We start from the raw sequence: 20,453 nt of genomic DNA on the forward strand, positions 1-20,453 counted from the left end.
TACTGCAACTGGACGAAACACACTCAGTGATACATACACTCAACAAAAACATAAATGTTACACTTTTGTGTTTGTTCCCATTTTCCATGAATGATATTCTATGCAAACTGATGAAATGATACAAAGGCTTATTTCTCTCAAAGCAGCCAGATGGGAAGTGCTCAATAATACGTAGTCAAACTAAGTTGAGAACAAAGTTTGATGGAATTAAGCTTTTGGGAAGAGTAAAAATAAAGGTTGCATTTATAGTTTTGTTGAGAGTATACTGTATTAAAATGTTATGTTTATGTCTATGTAAATACCACAGAAAGTTTCTGAACTTTGATGAAATGAAATTCACAATTTCCAGACCAATGTTGCTTAATCCTTATCAAAGGTCTGACCAACAACATCAAAACAAAAAAAACAAACAGATAACTTAAAGGAAAAACAAAATCAACATTTCATTTGCATAACAGTGTCCTTCCTGTGTTTACCCTGATCCTGTGTCGCCTCATGACTGCAGGATCTATGTCACCCAGCTGTCCATTCGCATTCGTTTGACCGTTGGACTCTCCCCACTCTCTGACCGGCTCATAGGGAGCGAGTGGAAGTCCGGCCGATGTTGCTGCTGCTGCTGCTGCTGCTGCTGCTGCTGATGATGATGATGATGCTGCTGGTGCTCTTCTCTGTCACTACCACCTTCATGAGAGCTGCAGGAGGAGCTGACACTGTCTGCTGGGGACCTCCCCATCTCTGCCCGGGTGGATGAGGAGTTGGTGGAGTGAGGATGAGGAGGAGCGTGAGCCTGGCTCACATACACAGACTGGCTGAGGTGGTCACGGGGCGGGGAGATCGGCTCGGCTTTGATGTTGATGTTGTGGTTGGTGTTGATGGAGAGACTGGAGCTCCCTGGCCTGCAAAGGAAAAAGAGGACGAGGACTGTTTCAGGCCATCAATGCATGTAATGATGCCACCTAGTGGGGGAACTGCACACATGTTTAGAAAAAAAAGTTTACTTCCCTCTGCTTGGCTAACATTGAAATCTGTGGTAGTGTGTTGGTATTTTATATTTACTTATACACTGTAATTTAAGAGAATTATACTTGACAAATAGAATATGCACAACATAATTAAGTGTAAAACATTTAACAGAATAAACAACAATATCAAATAAATAAGCGATGTAACTAATACAATTATTTTCAACACACAGTAAGACCGTGATCTTGATTATGTGCCTGTATTAAAAGAGAACTCTTACCCCAGTGAAGCCAGCTGGTGTTGCTGCCACGCTGCCATGGAGCTCAGAGATGAGCCTGCAGGCGAGCTGAAGCCTGACAGCTCTGCACTGTTCAGGGAATAATCTGACAAAAAGAGAACAATGGCATGGCACAAAGGATTAGATTAGATTATTACAAAAAGTTACACAACAGGATACCGTAGTGAGCGGCTTAACCACCAAACCTCTTCTTCAGTACTTGGAAAACTGAAGCTTCTTGACTATTTGGATAACCTTTTTTTTTTACTATTTATTTTATATGCATACTGTTTGAATCTATATATTTTTTATACCATAATCAAAAATAGAAGTAAATGTTCTAACCCTAACCTTTGTACTTTGATTTTAAGAATATTAAGACTGAACTCTGGTAGAACAGCACTGTGTAATATGGTAGATAATGTTATTACACTAAATTATATTATCTGTTATTCTGGTCCTTTTGGCACTTGGTGCATCAAATGGTGTAAACAATAAAGTGAAACAGAAAGACTGGAAACTAAGTGAGTTCATTTCATTTAAGCATTTTTAAATCCAAACTGAGAGTTCATGAGGCCAACTCCACAACATGCACTTGTTTTTCATAATCTGCTTGTATATTTAATCTGTCAGGACTCCCTTGAAAACTCTTTATCTCAATGGGATTTATCTGGTTAAATAAAGGTTAAAATAAAAAATAAAGAACAATGATGAAACCATAACATGTCATCTTGAATCTGCAATTTTAGTGATATTACAGTGCGATTTGTTAATTTGTCATAATGCTCAGGTACCATTGTTGTAGGTAGAGTTGATGCCGGAGTAGACCAGACTTTGGTGAGGCAGACTGGGTGTGTTGATGGAGACCACTGGGGTGGACAGGGGCTGGTGCTGGTTGGACTGACTGCTGCTCAGCCTCTGGTTGCTCTGGAACAAGAAAATGACAAGAATATTTAAGTGACGCTTTTCAGTCAAATCAACTCAAATACATGTCATGTTAATATCTGTAAAAGCATATTGCCTTTTGAGTATTGCTTTTCTGTACTTTGGCTTTCTGTGATACCCCATTTCAACCACATGATGTCAGTATAAATACATTTTTCCATGGAGATGATAGTCTTTCCTACATTGCGCAGAAGTCCACAAAGCTCATGTTTACAGAAAACTATGAAAACAGGACACAGCTGAAGTGAGTGTGTTGGAGAAATGTCTGGGAAGGATCCATCCAATAAATGCTTTTGGAACACAAACAACTTATCTTCATGCAGGGGTTATGCTTAAAAAACATTTACACCTCAGGTACTTGCTTCTATGCAGTCTCCCTATATAGAAATCACCATCAAGCCTACAGCTACAAACATAGCACTACGTCTACGTGATTGTTAAAAGATTTTATCTACAAAACACTTGCAATTGATTCTTCATGAGTCATTGTCTCGAAATGAGCGAGAAGCCAAAAAGCTACTTGTACTTTAGTGCCTCTTTAAAGCAACATTATGCAATTTTTACCACAAAATAACAGTTCAAAATCATCATGTGACATGACTTATAAGAGAGAGAAAGTAGCCTTCCCACTCTGAACCAGAAACCTTTGTCCATGTAAGTTTGGCAAGTGGGTAGAAACACAGTGAGAACGTGTGTAACTTAATGTAGTCAGAGATTCAAACTGCCAGAATCAGGCCCAGAAATATCTGAGGTAATGCTGAACTGAGGGTCAGTTAAAAAGGACTGAGAAGTTGTAGAAAAATCTACTTTAATCTCTCATTCTCCGTGAGGAAATCTATCAAATATAAGTGATTGTGAACAGAGGTGGGTGTGCTTGGTGCAGCGACAGTCGGGCCAGGATTTAGGGATCACAGTCACAGTCAGTTCTAACAGTCGCTGCAACTTTTTGTGTTGTTACTCTATGGGCTGTTGGCGTTCCAGCCTGATAATGTCAGTGATGACATCATCCTCAGTGAGGTCATTCACTGCTCAGTGCACACACACACACACACATGCACACATGCACATATTCATGCAGCTATCCTTTTAAGGTCTCTCGGTGACTTCCATTCATTTGGACAGCCTTAAATAAAGCATCATCTCCAACCTTAACCACAAACACTTAAACACAATTAAAACCTTAACACTAAACTTAACCATTTCTTCAGAAATGAGCTTTTGCCTCATTATGACCAGGTTTCAGGTCCTGACAAGGCCAGTGTTTATGCCAAAGGTAACAAATGCAAGCACACACACGGTCTGGTTTCCATCACTTCAGAGGACATTACATTGACTTACATTAATTTCCTGGAGACTTACTCTAACCTTTACCATAACTATTACTGGCCTAAACATAACCCTAACCTTAACTGTAATCTGATCCTAACCTCATCCTAACCCAACAACATGTCTTCACCTTAAAACATAATAATTTATGTTATGGGGTCATGTTTTTTGTCTCCACAAGGAAGACAAATCCTCCATAATTTGACTGCGTAAACAGATTTAGGTCCCCACAATATGAGTAATACCTGGAACACACACACACAGTGGGTTAACCAATGTGAGCACGCCGATAATAACAACATATTTTCATAGTAACTTAACCCATTGAGACTCCTTGGACATGATCATGCAGGTCAACAATGTGGCCAGTGAAGAATAGCCCAACCTGCTTCTTTATGAAAATGGCTTTATACAAAGTCAGTGATCATAATTCAAATTTGCAATCCATAGGAATTGTTTTTGTTCTCGCACTGTATAATACTGTGTGTGTGTGTGTGTGTGTGTGTGTGTGTGTGTGCCTGTATTTGTTACTTATGTTTTTACATTATATTGATTTATGTATTCCCTGAGCACTGGCTTACATTATGCATACTGTCACACAGAGGCAGCAGAGAGTTGTAAAGGTTAAGATGCATATATTTGGGATAGAAACGTTGAATTAGCATGAATCAATATTACTTCACTTTAAAACTCCTACTACAGGGATACTAAGATGGACCATGGTTTCTAAACAAGACTACTGCTCGTGGCATCCTCAAAAAAATAAATAAATAAAAAATAACCAAAACAACGACTTGCAAACCCAGCGACCATCTGGTCCAGATGGTTCTGAAAAGTTGCTGACCAACAATTTCGTAACATGCTTTTTCTTTCTACTCGACGCTTCTCTGTGTCCAACATCCTTCAGGCGTGGAGCACATCATGTTCTGTTCTGGTTCCTAATAAAAGTCAGACTCAGGCAGTTGAAGCCTTGAGGCCTGTGTTTGTTCAGCACTTTACCCTCTCCAACATGCTCCTAATGTGCATATCTGTATCCATGATTAGACTATGATGAAGGGAACATCATCACATGAGAAGGAAGTGGATCTGCTGCCGTAAAATTGATATGTTGATTTTCTGCTCTCCACTATCCACAACACTGATACTTTGGCAGTGATGTCCTCTTTTGGCTAACTTCCCAGAAGCTTTCTGATTCCTCATCCCTGTGTCATCCCAATACCTTATGTATTTAGGGGAGGGTAAGGTTTCTCTTAGATTCATTAATCGACCCACATCACTTACCACACACTAGATCAGTGAGCTCTGTCAGAATATGAAGCTATTTAACACATAATATGTATTTATGCATTAAAATATCTTAAGACAAGACTCATGTTATGTTACATCATCTGGTTTACTTTCTATGTTATATACTAGAGTTGTAGTATTTTTCTTCCATTTTATAGTGTGTATTTTTCACAAATTGATCAGGACTACTCATTGTGGATTGCTGTGCATTCTGCCACCTCTCCCCGCAAAACGTGAGAGCATCCGCAGCAGAACAACAATTCCCATGATCCCACATTTTGTTATTGTTTTGACTGAGTTTCCCATAATGCAGAGATTACGTACTGTGCAGTGAAGTGTCAAGTCAGAAAACCATTGTGAGGCCTGTTGTTGATTTCTCTCTCATACATGAACCAAACCCACACTTACCAGTGTTTGCATCATTCCTTTGGACTGGGGTATGACCACTCTCAGATCACTCTTGCGGCTGGAAGGGCCAAGGCTGTTCCCAGGAGGCGGGAGAGGAGGAGGAGGAGATTTGGAATGGATGATCTTCCCCAAACTGCTTCCACCAGGTGAGCCGACAAAACCATTTACTGAAAAGAGGAATAAAAAAAAAAAAAAAAGCTTTTACTAGTGTTAAGAAAAAAAGAGGAGAACGGACCAAATAATGGCTGAATATGGGTTTACCTGCACTGTCAAAAGTCATTCTGTATGCATGACCTGTGCAATTTAACTTAATGTTTCAGACAGGACATGTTATAGTTTTTATTTTCAGTTTTTCTTTTCTAACGATGTGTAGAAATATCTTAAGATGAAAGTGCTGTAAAGTGAAAAAGTGTCTGCCACTTGGTGGAAGAATGGAAGAAAGTACAGCTATACATTATACAAAAGATAATCATGAATAATTGATCCTGTCTTGCTCTTGACATTACATAATGGCAGAGTTCATATGGGACATGCTGCTCTGGAACCGGAGATGACAGGGAGTCTGTGAGGAGCAGTGAGGAATAAAGACAAACCACCACTGACACTGAGCTGCATCCACATTCTTGGAAAAACTCAGACTAAGACAGTGGCATTTAAGGATAAACTGTTAAAATGTTCTGATGTGAAGTAGTGATCCTCAGTAGAAAATAAGATAACCATCATCACTCCACAACGGAAAACTCCTTAAAGAAACACCACAGGACTTTATGTAGTACAGAAACAGGCTGCTGCTATTGTTTAAAATCATTTACAGAACAGACTCCAAATCATTGTTTTCAAACCTAGAGATCAGAAATTCATCACAGGAGTGGTAAGATCAGTAACAGAACTGGAACAACCTTGAACCTTCTTTCAGAACATCCTCTAATCATTTTCACCTCTAAGAGAATGGATAGTTTTTATCGAAAAAATTGTCTTTGGGCACTGTTAACAAAGTAAAATATGAGCAAAATTTGACAAATTGCAGGTGAATCATTAAATGTAAAAAAAGAAAGAAAAAAGAATGATATACTATTTGACAGAACAGGTCGTTTGCATTAGTTACACAAGCTTTACTTTTGTGCAGAATATTTTAAAACACATCTTGAGTCCTTTTGAAGGCGTATGAAATATTCTGGCATGGACGTCATCTGAATCGTGAGGTCATCGCTGCATATCTTAAAAGCTTACAGCACATAATAAAACAGTTTAACATGAAACCTAATACTGTGACAACATGGAACACTTGTAGATACTTATGGTGCATATTTATGACTGAGAGAGAGAGAGGGAGGTTAGAGCAGGTAAACCTCTGTCAGGAAGGGTTACTGGGTGCACCATGTGTGAAGTCCGGACACTTGGTACAATGTGGAGTTTGAAGAAGTGTGATGTATGTAGGCAGACAGGATGTTTAAGAGACTGTCAGCCTACATCCTGTCTGCCTTCGTCGGCCGAAGGAGAAGACGTGTGAGGGGAGAGGAAGGTTTTCCTCCTTCTGAGAAACTTAGGTTCTACACCCAGGCCATGTTTGATGGGGCAGGAGAGGAGCAGCAGATTGTCATCAATGGTGTCAGCTCGGACACTACCAGGGGCTTAAGTATTCCTTCTATAGGTTAAGTCAAAAAAGTTGTCTATGTGTGTGTGTCTGTGTTCAGGACAGTTCTCTGCATGACAGTAAGACCCCAGTAAGATTCTATACATACCAATTGTTCCAGATCCATTCTGAAGAGCCAAGTCAGAACTGCCATGGAGACCACCTGAAGATAAACACACATTCACTTAAGTGGTTGTTATGTGGTTTCTACCAGTTTGTGTCCTGTAACCACTGACATTTTAGCAACGATTTAACTTGACAGATTTTCTTTGGCGTATAAATAATGCATGCAGCCTTCAAGTTTGAAATTTGTAGCATAGGAAGTGGGATGGAGATAGCAGTTAACCGCTAGGAAACTTCATTGGTTGCAAAAAGAATGGAAGTTGAAGGGAAAATGCTAGTTTCATGTCTTCTTCAAAAGAATGATGTCAATGTAAATGATGCTCCCATTTAAAGGAAAATAGACAATAACACAAATTGAGTGGAAACATGTGACATGACAGCTGGTATTGTCCACACCTGTGTTTCCAGTGCTGGGAGGTCTTTGTGGTGAGTTTCTGTGGAGTTGGGAGTGATGTGAGGAGAGGATCCCACTGTCAGCTGCAGCAAGGGCCTGGGAAGTCACACCTCCTCCTCCTCCTGCACCAGGGCTGTATGACATGCCGCCTGGTGCTACATGCATGAAATTCTGCTGAGGATGTCCTGTGGACTGGAGGATGAAAAGAAGTCATTTAAATGGATGTAGGAAAAGGTTTGATTCAAGTGCCTGCAGAGAAAAATTATGGGTAGGAAAAAGGCATCAATAAGAAGACTGTGGTCTGTGTCAGCAGGTTTTTAAGCTGTTTTCCATGAAAAGTGACAGTTAACAAAACCAGAGGAACTAAAAAGCAACTTACAATTTTATGACTCTTCATCATGTTGTCAAATTCCTCATTGATCTTCTTGTATTTCTCCTCAGTGCTGGGGGTGAGGATGTAGGAGGCGTCGTTATCGGGGCTGTCACAGCCTCTGTGCTCCTTCTTGTTCAGGGCCTGTGGGTGAAACAAGCAAAAGAAAGGAGGCAGATTAGAGAGAGAGATAACTACAACTGCATCAACGGGTATTTGTGTGGTAAACACTATGGCTGAGAGGAGAGATTAAAAAAAAAGACAAAGCACTCAAGTAACTGTAATCAAAAAAAACAAAAAACATTTACAAATACAAATTTGGTTAAGCTATCTCTCATGTCATGACTGAGCAGGTGAGGCGAAAGAAGCAAACAACGTGAGTAAAGCGAGACAACTTCATACAGCAGTGTGGCTGAAAACTGACTTCTTGCAAACATGATCAAACATTTAATATGTGTGCGCTGCCAAAATCAGTCAAAGTAAATCAAACAGTCCCAAAATCACTGTCTGCATGTGTCCAAACACAACACTGTTCACTGCTGTTCACTGCACCAAGCAGCTCCAAGTTTTATGCCTGCAGTGTGGGTGAGCAACACTTCTTTAAAAGACAGATATACTGTACAGCACAGGCCCGGCAGAGAGTAGAAGCTGTCTCTGCTTGTGCATGGTTACTTGTATTTGTTACCTCTGTAAAATGTTTTCTGGCATAAACACTGACCATGTCAGGACCATTAGTCCTCATAGAGACCAAAGCCTGGTAATAGTGAGGTAGAACATCATTATGGTATGCAGAGAGAAGCTGCACACTGGAGCTTTAAATAAACACAATTTAAGAAATTCATCATTAAGGTCACACAGAGGTTTGGTCCAAAGAGAAGGGGGAAAATTACAGTACAGAGAAGAGAAAATAAAACTACTGAAAGAGAATGGAACATTTAGTAAAGGACAAAGGAACATAGTATGTACTGATCCTTTATCCATTCTATGTGATAATAATTAATATGAAGTGAACTAACCACAGGACAATAAAAATAATTTGCAGTTCTCTAAATACAATGTTTTGATTACTGAATCAGCGTGGCCCGGGAAACACATATTCTGTTTGTGGTAGAATGTGTAGTGCTTGGTTTATTACACATTATCTGGCAAACTGATTTGATTGCTGCTTTAATTCATCGTGTGTCTGTCTAGAAGCTGTTAACAACAACCATAAAGATTTGGTAGTGCTGACTTATGCATTTAGCCATAGTACACTTCTATGTTAATATGCATGAACAGGAGCGTAACAGCTGCATTTGTGCTTCAGCCCGAAAACGTCTTCCTATGTTGACTGTATATTGTTCTGTTCTTCTGGATGACTGAACCAGCACCGCAGCAGCGTGGGTGACCTACAAAAAGTTGGTCTGAGGAATACAGATGTTAGTTAGATGTCTACATTTTCTCTCTGGGGAGATGCTGCTCCACATCATAGTCTTACTCATCTAAGTACACAACAGCCTTATTTAAACATCATAGAGAGACGGGGAGCAAGCAAGTACTGTAACTAAGATATTTTTGTGGAAAGCCTGGAAAGACTTTGCTGTTTACAGTGGTGCAGGGTGGACAGACAGGGGAATACAAAGAGTCTGAAGATCATATTACTGTAAACAGCACAGCGTTCACAAATACAACACAGCAGAAAGGCAAAGCTGCTTTGAGGAAGCTGAACTCAACTTTAGCGTATGTCCTTTATTGTGGTGTGTATGTATCATCAGACATAAGCAACAATTATAATGTACACAATGGAAATTAAATGTATTACACAGCAGGAGTGAACACACAAACCGGGTGCAGGGAGCAATGGGCGTCTTTCAGGTACCTTACTCAGCAGCACCCTAGTGATTGTCCTGTTCCTGAGATTTAAACCGGCAACCCTATAGTTACAAGCCCAAGTACCTTCAACTTGACCATGGGATGCCAAGTAAATAAATCCCATATAAATCTAATACATTTTATTACAGAAATCTAATTAATTGTATTAGATTTATGTGGGAATTTAAACAGCAGTAGCTTTCATCTAAGGTAAGAGATCTTTATTTTGCTAAAGCCAGTGCATCTTGCTGATGATGTGATATTAATTTGGTCTTGGGATCAAAAGATTTTCTATCACATCATATCTTTAGCAGATCCACCATCTGATAACTAACAGTTTCCCCCCTGGGCCTTTACAACTCTAGACTCAAACAGAAAAAAACACCAGCAAATATTAATTCAAAATCTACCGTTTACTGCAGTTATTATTTATGTGCAATAACCTTATTACAAGTGGTGTATGTTATGTTTATTTATTATTGGTGTCATATGTTTTAATCTGTTTTTAATTGCACTAGTAAAATCACCACCACTAATGTTGTTGTCTTGTTCAATGACAATAAAGGCTTTCTATTCTGTTCTATAATTCTGACCTGTGCTCTGTCCACGCAAACCACATTATCCTAACACAGTTTTGACCTTTAGCCATTTACAAACACAGATTGAGAGGAAAATCATAAGTTCATAAAGTGCAGTAGATAAAGGAATTTAGGGTGGTGGCCTGTGACTAGAAATTTGGCAGATATCTGGAGGTTGACACTGAAAAAGAAACACAGCTTTTCTTGGCCACTGGGAGTCCGCAGGAACAAGTTTAATAAACACACAACTGGCATTCTACCATCAACTTCATACACAGAACAGTCAAAACTCATGCAACATTTATCCAGTCCTGTTTTTGGCCACTCTTTCAGTATTCTCTTCTTCTTTTGGCTTGGTTTTGATCACCACCAACCTCTAAGGAGAAATAGCTCACTCTTTAGTGACTAAGTAGGATTTATTGGGGGTTTAGAGTTGTTGTTTTTTTTGTTGGAAATATCTGATTTCTGTTGGTCTGTGACCAAAAAGTTGAGGAAGATCAAACCACTTGTGTTGAAAAAGAAATGCCTAAAAGTTCCATGGAGTTGAAGTAGTTAGGTATATATGTATTTATTTTGCACAACAAAAAACACACATTGTGTGGGAGAGATTCAGAAAACAGCTCAGGGAGTTATGAGGGGAATATCTCCTCAATATCAAATATTAGCAAACACAAAAGTACAGTAATTCATAAAACTGGACAGACAAGCAACATAAACCAAAAAAAGATATATATAGCAGTTAAAATAATGTAATTGTGATGTATTGAGGGTGTATGTCCATTATGACATACATTGTTACATACACAAAAAAAGAAGAGGAACAAGTCCCAAGTTTGTCTTTAAAATTCTCAAAAGATAAAAGTAGATTTTCCATTGCTGAGCCCCTTTATCCTGAATGAAATATCTATACCTAACACTGAACACATTGCTGTCCGGTTTCATTGCTCAACAGTTCACATTATACGTATGCTCATTGTTAAAAAGGCAAGTTATATCAGCTAGACGTTGATGTTTAGATGAAGTGATGGATGTTAGACTGCAGCACCTGGAGCTTGATATAGGACTCGGTGGAAATCAAATCAAATCATATCATACCAACATTATGCAGTCCAGGATGATGACATCAGCTCTCTGGTATACATCATCCCATCTCTGTTTTTCATTACATTACACATCATAGCGTGAATAGGACAAACTGACAGACAATCGCACCAGCCAGCTGACTGTCTGTCCAACACATGTCCTCTAAATTCCCAGACAATAGTAGTTATAAGAAGCTTTAAACACACTTGACAGTCTATTTCGACTGTAGGCGTTAAACTTCACTTTAACAACTGGTGACCACTTAAGAAGTCACACCACACGCTCAGATCCCGCTCAGTTGATTGGCAACGTTCTCGTAAACATCAAACTGGACAGTTTAACTCCAAATGACACACGCAGCATTCGGCTTGTTGTGTTCAGGATGAGCTTTCCAGCTCAACTCATTATCCTGCTGCTGGACGCTTTGTTTAACAATTTGAATGAATTATTAGAAGATGGAAAATGATGTGAGTTAATGTAACTAACAGTCTGAAAGAAGAGTGGAGAATTAATTATCCATCAAATATGTTTTTACCACATTAAAAGGACAAGGCAAAACCTTTGTAAACCTTGCAGTTTACAACATTCTTGTAGAGCCTCTTATCAGCTATGGGAATTGTTTGACTGTGCATCAGGAGTTTGTTCCTTTGAAATCATGGATTCATATGTGAACTCAACATGACCTTACGAGCATAACACCTTTAAAAAAATAATAATAATAAAAATGAAACAGCTGTTATCAACCATGTGATCTCCAGTATCCTCCTCCATGGAGCTTTACAGTTAGTCTTTACAAATGGAGGAGTTCCAGCTCCTATGATAGAGGCCGAATTCCCACAGAGGGTTAGGGAGAGTGATAAAGTATACAAGGTAGGAAGGACTTTTTGAGAAACAATTTTGGGAAATCTAATTGTAATTTTTTTGACAGACAATGCAATTGTGATTTAATTTGCTTTTTTCTCCCCTTTTTAAATCAAGCTTTAGTTCAAATTCATTGTGTAAAAAGTGATGGAGCATTACCAAAATATTGAATAATGTGCTCTAAAACAAGAAGCAGAACTTGAAATCAATCAATCAATTGCAATTTTGATTTGAGGACAATAAAGTCTTCAGCCCTATTATACTGTATGTGGTATGTATGTGTTAAACACTACACATCATGTTTGAGAACTGAAAACATTCTTAATGTGTCTGTTTTGTGTATGTGCGTCTTCAAAGCTGGTTTTAGCGTACCACTTAACAAATCTGGCTTATTGACACAATGCAGCAGAGGCTGCAGTGTAAGCTCCCTCTTCCCCGGAGTGAGTCTAAAATAGTATGGTGACTGCCCCATAAACAAAGAATATAGCAGACATACACCTATGTCCATTGACCAATTTCCATGACAATCGATTACAAGGCATCCCATCACACTGAACTAAACTGAGGCACCCGTTGTATGATTATGCCATGGCGTCTCTCTTTCAGAGTGTTGTAGTCTTTCCTTTCTCCAATGGTTCCCATTCATCTTTGGGCTTGCTCCGCAGGTTAAAATGAGTACACTGCATACCTTGGACAGCTGCTCTGTTTTTGTTGAAACTAAACTTTGCAGCATACAAACCTGTCTCATTATTATGACAAAAGTAATCTGTTTGCTAGATTAGCTGACCAGTTGGGACTTTGTAGTTGCTGGCAGACTGTCATTAAAAAAAAAAAAACTCTTCCTGGCGTCTATGTTGTTTTCAGCCTGAAATTACTTCTCATCTCCTCCATATGGAGCTAAATCTTTAGAGAATAAAGAAGCTACAGCTTAAAAACAAACATTTCAATCAGCTCATATGAGTGATCATGAGCTTTGTTTCTTCCAAATGTCTGTCACTGGTAACTCACTTTTGTGCAGATGAACACCAGAAACAGTTCATTATTTAGCGTTACCTTAGTGCCATCTGTGATTTCAGCCCTTCAGCATTATCCCACAACGCTGTAATTTACACCGTTTCTAGTCATGCGCTAACAGCCAAGTGGCAGCTTGTGATGACGTCACCCATGAGAATCAGAAGTGTTTTGAAGCCAGACAGTCACGATATAGAGGTTTTGCAACCAGAAAATCACAGACATCACCTGCAATCTGGCTCCTATTGGATGATACTAGCAGTCAATCTCACTTGTGGGCACTCATATGTGTTTATCATCTACTTTCCTCTAAATGGGAACATCATTTAAAAATGTGACATCATGTGTCACATCTGAAAATATTATTTGACATTATAAATCAAGTAAAAGTCATGTCATATTCCCAAAGACTTCAACTCAAACCAGCAGTGACTATTAAATACATTTTGACTTCTGTAATGGCAAATTAAATTTCTTTGTCTCAGAGCTAGAGCCTTTACTAACACAATATACCAGGTCATTTTGTGTATTCAAATTAGGATGTCTAGACTCAACTTGCACATAACTACAACATCCTGCAGGATACCTCTGCGGTATCAGGGCTCAGCCAGGGCTCGGCCCTGATACCTGCAGTAGACATAGGGGTGTAAAAGCACGGCCTGGAGGGGCAGACCCCTTTAACAGACAAAAGGATGTGAACGGGGCGTTCCTTAGGTATAAAATTTTAGCTCTCGCCATGCTCTGGGTCTTTCCTCATCTTCGGCCACTCATGTATAGATTGACCTTTTCTTTGAAAAGACAATAAAACCTTGTCTGCCGGCAAAAATTTCGTTCTTCACCAGCAGCAGAGAGAATTTCCACAACACTTCCTGGTTACTTAAAAAGTGGATAGCCAACTATATTTGAGGTTGTTGTAAAAAGTTTAAAGCCTGCTATTTTCATTATTAAGTCATAAAGTACAATATTTGTTTCCAATCTTTCTCGGAGCTGACATGGGATTTCAGAAGTACATTTGACAGCAAATACAGCAACACTAGCCATCTGTCAACTGATGCAATGGAAAAAAGGTTGTCAACATTCAATACAAATATCCCCAAAGGAGAATTTATCCCTGCTTAATGTTATTAAAGTTTATGAAACAAAAAGTCACATTTCAATTTGACTTTAAACAAAACTAAACAAATAAAAGTAAAGAGACAGAGCATATGCAGGCTGTCGTATTAGAAACAAAAAAGCCTTTGTGTGACAGAGAAACTTGTGAGCTGTTTGCAACAGAGACATTATCATTGGCAAACAACAACATCCATGTCAGCACCTCCTGACATGGATGTCTGTTGCAGCCCGTGGCGTATTACTTTACACATAGTCAAATCCCACGCTTAGATGTTGCAGATGGACTGACCGATATGTAAAAGAATCACCTCCCATTCTCCGCCGCCTTTGTTTCAACCAGTGTGACATTTGTGGGAAACAAACAAATATGTAGGCAAATAAAGCCGGGCTAATAGATTACAAAGATGACACAGGTGTCTGCCTGTGGTTTACAGCAGGAGAATGGATCTGATTATGTTACTTTGGATCATTATGGGCGAGGCCATTATGTACACACACACTTTCTTAGATACACAGGACACCCATGTAATGTCAAGAGTGGCATCCTACGTTGTCTTCTGCTGCTAAGGCATATCTGCTTCAAGGTTTGATTGTGTGTGCAACGCCATCATTTTTCACCCATATCTTTCTGAAGTCAGATTGAATAAGTCTTTTGTGATGGCTTTTTTACTTGCCGCCAGCAGCAAGACCCTTAAAAGATCAATATCAGTTATATCCTAATTCATTCTGCATGTTTCCAAGATAAAGAGTAATGAAACATACACTGATATTGAAGGAAAATAACTTTTTAAATAACTTTTGCCACTTCCTTCCAGAAAATCTGTATGGGAGGGTAGGACTAAAAAACATGGACTCGATTAGACCACTCTTTTTTAGCCATTAAGATGGTTGTGTGTGGAAAATCCCAGTAGTTTGGCAATTCCCATGATAGTCGGACCAGCCCATCTGTAAATCACCTCTCCTTGTACATTCTGATGCTCGATTTGAACTTCAGCAGGTCGTCTTGACCATGTCTACATGCCTAAATTCATTGATTTTCTACCACGAGATTGGCTGATTAGACATGGACATATAAAGTGGCCAATGAATGCCAGTGTTGGAATGTAACAAACTACAAATACTTTGTTAGATTACTTAAGTAAAATATTCACGTATCTGTGTTTTACTTTTTTATTCATATTTCTAGCAACTTTTACTTTACTAACTATCTTTGATACTCGTTACTACCAAATAAAAACATAAGAAGAAGAGTTGGTAATGATCTGTATTTATAAAGAGAAAAATATCTGGTCTCCCATGAAACACAGAAACTGCTCTAATTTTTCAGGAAGTACTAGAGATCACTTAACTAAGTGTATTTGAGAAGATAAGCTTCCTTTACACTTAGAGTTGTGTGTGTGTGTGTGTGTGTGTGTAGTTGGAAGGGTGTGATACAGACTCTCAATGAAGCAAACACACACATTACAAGATTACATAAACAGCCAGAAGATGAGTCATGATGACCATTCATTTTTAATAGCAGCAGCAAATGGGTACACGCTGGGATAACAAGGACAGCGGTGCTCAGGGACTATGATGCAACACAGTCATCGTCAGTGTGGTGACGATGGCAGTGTTGCATCATGACCTTTAGGACCTTACAGAACGGGTGATAAATGAGATAAATGTGTTATTCGATCCTCAGACAGTGGATCTGAGATACATGTCTCATTCCTCCAACACAGGAAGTTGACGTCAAAGTTACTTCCTTCAAAAAGTTTAAAGCGAAATATTAGTCAACACGTTCTCACGAGTAAGAGATCTGAAAAATGAAATACATTTCTTAACCTAACTTGGTAGCATAAATAAGGATTATAAGTTTATTCTTCACTTGACCAAATGGAAAAAAATGGGTGAAACAGCCCTTTTACTCTATTATTACATACAGTATTTTGACTTAATTTTAGTCTAGTTTAGTTTCCACAGTAAGTGCTAAGTGAGTCTTTTTGGTCTGTACCAAGTACTGAGGCAGTTTTGAAATTACCAAACTTTCTCCACTGATTTACACAAGCAGAGCACTGAAGATCAGCAACAGCTGGATTAATTCTGCTGAATCTGCAATTTTACACTTGGAGCTTCTTCCATCCAACATAGGTTCTTTCTAAAGTACAAATTCAAGTCATCGTCTAAATCAGTGGTTCATAGCTTTTGTTGGGCCAGCACACCCTGATTCATCCAGCCATCCCCCAAATCTGTTCCAAATGAAATCAAAATATGCATACCAAGTCTAAAGTCTAATGGAAAACAACTGAATTATGTACCTTAACTTTCTGAGGAAATAATGGGTGAAACAGGGCGAATTGAAAGTGGGTTGCAGAGAAGTTTCAGCTGCAGTGCACCTGCCCTGATGCCATCAATTCCAAGTGATTACAGCACTTGGACAGTGTGTGGAGGACCTGGCTGAATCCCTGTTCAGCTATGCATTTGGCAACGCAATAAAAAGAATCCTGGTCCTCTCCCAAAGAGCCGGGTAAGGCTGGACATATTTGACCCACATGCTGCCCCAGAGGTGCAGAGTGGAGAGATGGAACTCATTGTAGCAGGGAAATTTAACGAGATTTTCCTGGATAGTGTGTTTATATTTGGTAAAGTTTAACTAAAAAAATGGTTTCATCTGAGACCATGTATCAGAACTAGGGATGGTCCCTTAGCTTAATGTTTGCTGCCGTCTGACTTTACTAGCTTAGCTGTTATGCTTCCGCCTTCTGTCATTCAGTCGTGATGTAAACAAAGAACTGCTATACTGAGAAACACAGAGAGAGTCATGTGGAGCTGAATAATAATAAAAAACACTTGAAATAATATCTGTTTAGGTTTTTAGATGCTCAAAGATATTCTGCTCTGAGTGGTTTCTCCCACTCACCTCAACGATGTCCGAGTTAGTTCTGCTCTCATGGGGTTCGTTGTACTCGGTGTATTTCAGCAGGACTTTGTCCATGTCGGTGCTGGCGTACTGAAATAGCTTGTTGGAGCTGTTGAAGATGATGAGGGCGATTTCACAGTCACACAGAACGCTCAGCTCATAGGCCTTCTTCATCAGACCAAACTTCCTCTTCATGAACGTGACCTGAGAAAACAGACAACAAAGATCAGGACAATTTAACAAACAAAACAACACAACCTTTGGGTGTTTTGGAGAGAGAAAATCCAACGTCATCTATAATTTTTGTGGCTTGTGATTGCTAAGGGCCAAACTATTTTCTTTGAACATTGAAATGGCTAATGGCAGACGGGCATATGACCCAGTGTGCATTCAACAGCTACCTCAAATCTAAGAGATAAACAGCTGCCAAAATGAAGAAACACAAGTCGTAAAACTATCACACATTCACACTTGTGTTTCATTTTAGCCACATAGCAACTGATCTTATCTAAAAACACTGAAAATCAGGTAGTGAACACAACTGCAGCATGTGTTATAGACACAAGAGATAAGAGGAGATGATTTAAATGTCTCTTTAAATGTCTTTAAATTTGGCTGTTTCCTGTTTCCGCAGGTGAAATCTCTGAGGATCTTCCAATAGTAGGAGGCGAGCAGAGAGAAAGACTTCAGGAGGAGTTACAAGCAAGACGCACTTATCCTATGCACTTTTTGTCGAGTAGTGCGGCACAAAAATAGCACACTTCCACATGTGAACAATGGTGGGAGCAAAAATTTATAAAAGTAAACCATCCTTAGTCATCATTTTAATTTATTAACAAGTGTTTCCTTCACTGGGTAAAATTAAGGCCAGATGGGGCTAGAGAAGTGTTTATTTTCATAGCACACACCCAACCTCCATTAAGTCACACTGTGGAGATCCAAAAATCCAACAACAATAATAATACTATACTATCATTGAAAAATATTTGATCTAAAACGCTTGAATACACGATTGTGTGGGAATGAATGGACTATTTGACAGCTTTGCCACACACTGTAGAAAGCTGATGTCGCTCAAGGCTAATGGTGTGTCTTATTTCCTCTCCTCCTCCTTCTTGCATTTCTTCTTCACATCTCTGTCTCAAGTCCTTGCAGCAAGGAACAAATGTGTGAGAAACAAACACAAGTGAAGGAACTGAGTAGCTAGCAGAAAGAAAAGAAGTCTTTATGTCACACTGAAAGGCGAGAGGTCAGGTCCTTGAGCGGGAGCTGTACCTAAAATCCTCACAGAGGATGGTAATAACCTGGAAACATGTTTCTAATGAAACACCGCTGACTGAATGAAAGGGAATGTGGGTGGATAAAGCATCTTAGTAATGTTTCCCCTCCCTTAATAATCACAGTGCTCATCCCTGATAGTAATCATGAAACTTGAAAGCCGACACGTTTGTCACTAAACACTCACCAGAAACAAAGAACAAAAACATTCACCGCAAACACTGTTAAATTGTACTGTGACATCGCAAAACCTCTAAGTTCCCCTTAATCATGACATGGCATCTTAACATGAAACAGCAATACTCTGTTCGGAGTGAGACACTTTGTATTTGTTACCTTTTCTGGCATAAACACTGAGTTCTCATGGGGACCAAAACCTGGTCCTAAAGAAGCATTTCTAAAAGAACCGGTTTAAGAAGAAGAACAAGTTTAGATTTAAATTATGGTTAGGTTAAGGTTCAGGGATATGGTATAGGGGTTTTAACACTTTGTTTAGGCTGTCCAAATGAATGGAAGTCAATGCAGTGTCTTAAGAAGAATAGCTGCACAAACCATGTGTGTGTGTGTGTGTGTGTGTGCGTGCGTGCATGCGTGCGTGCGTGTAGCTAACTCCCTGCAGTGAGTCAACTGTTTTTATCTTGGTCTGTCTTCCTCCATTTTAGCTTCTGGGACACTGACACATGTCATATCAAGAAGCCTCCCTTGACTCACACATCTTCTACATCAGAGATTTCTAGTCATGTTATTGCTGTCCTTCCTTGCTACTTGATGTTCTCATGTTTACTCTGCCCTTTTTTTCTGGTCTACCTTAAGAGGTACAATCACAAATGTTTCTCTAACTTTCTCTAGAAGTTAACAACACAAAATATTAAAAAGCAAAAGTAAGTACAAGCGCACAAAGAAGTCAGTTGACTTTGGCACAGCGGGACAAATGGAAGCAGGGCACACGTTATTTGCATTCTCAGAGGAAGTATAATCCATCCGCAGTTTGTCCACATGCAGTTTTTCCAGTTTCATTTTTCTCCCCAAAGGTTTGAGTTGGTGTTCTGCCAAATGTTGCAGTTCACTAAAGGGAAGTATAAATTATCCTATAAACATAACTTGGAAGAGTTGTTAGGAAGCGCAGGAACCTCCTAGTCAGACTGCTACACTCTACAGGGATGTTTATAGACAAGAATGTGACGCATTTTTCATGGATATTTGATCAGCTCTGTAAAACACTCTCTCTTCTCGATGTGTATATGTTTCTGCTCATATGTGTTCCTGAAATGAATGAACCTCCTCTACGTCTTGGCCCCTCTTCAGCATCACTGGTTACTGGCTGGTAACAGGAATATTCCCCCAATTTATGAGTGTGTATAATTTAATCTATAGGCTCTATCTGCGAAAGGCACGTCAGTTACCAAGTAAAACATGTGTAACCAGTGACTTATAGCTGCTCTCTGTCTCAAACACTACTTGGAGGCTTTTACCAAAGGAACTGCAGAAGAGTACTATTATATGAATGATAGCACTGTGGCTCTATAATATAATATATGCTGTGGCACAGCATATATTATATGCTCCACCACAGAGACAGAGAGTGACAGATACACTGTTTTTGAGTGATTTAGTCGCCATAAACATACAGTTGTCTTCATATATTTTAACATTTTTCCCAGTCGGGATAATTTAATGTTATTTGTCTGAATCCATCCATCCATCACCTCGACCACTGATCCTTTAAGAGTCATCATCATGGGGGAAGCTAGAGCCAATCCCAGCTGCAGAGAGAGGCAGGATACACCCTGGACAACATTCTCTCACAGCACCAACACACAGAGACAAACAACCACTTTCGCTCACATTCAGACCTACAGGCACATCTTTTTGTGAGACAGAGCTAACCACTTAGCCATCATGCCACACCATAATGTGGCAGGTACAGTTTTATTTGTTTTCAAGATGTCTAAAAGGAGCATCAGCAAAGATGTTGGCGCTCCTGTAACAGCACACGAAAGAATGCATGAGATGAGAAAACACAATAGAACAGTGTCCAAAAAAGAGTAGA

At 39.3% G+C, this 20,453-nt stretch overlaps 1 protein-coding gene across 1 annotated transcript in view; it reads right to left on the bottom strand.

The window, feature by feature from the left end:
• Window positions 1-424: 424 nt before the first annotated feature.
• Window positions 425-20,453, bottom strand: part of LOC310936667 (myocyte-specific enhancer factor 2A-like) — a 40,709-nt gene continuing 20,680 nt past the window's right edge. The window contains exons 3-10 of the mRNA XM_083900775.1: window positions 17,126-17,329; window positions 7,736-7,870; window positions 7,359-7,548; window positions 6,949-7,002; window positions 5,207-5,373; window positions 2,035-2,167; window positions 1,244-1,346; window positions 425-896 (exon numbers count right to left, since the gene is read on the bottom strand). Of these exons, the coding sequence (XP_083756901.1) occupies window positions 509-896; window positions 1,244-1,346; window positions 2,035-2,167; window positions 5,207-5,373; window positions 6,949-7,002; window positions 7,359-7,548; window positions 7,736-7,870; window positions 17,126-17,329 (1,374 nt within the window). The 3' untranslated portion in view covers window positions 425-508. The remainder of the gene's footprint in view (window positions 897-1,243; window positions 1,347-2,034; window positions 2,168-5,206; window positions 5,374-6,948; window positions 7,003-7,358; window positions 7,549-7,735; window positions 7,871-17,125; window positions 17,330-20,453) is intronic.

Source organism: Microchirus variegatus (assembly GCF_963457635.1).
Source record: "Microchirus variegatus genome assembly, chromosome: 14".
NCBI classification, from domain to species: domain Eukaryota; kingdom Metazoa; phylum Chordata; class Actinopteri; order Pleuronectiformes; family Soleidae; genus Microchirus; species Microchirus variegatus.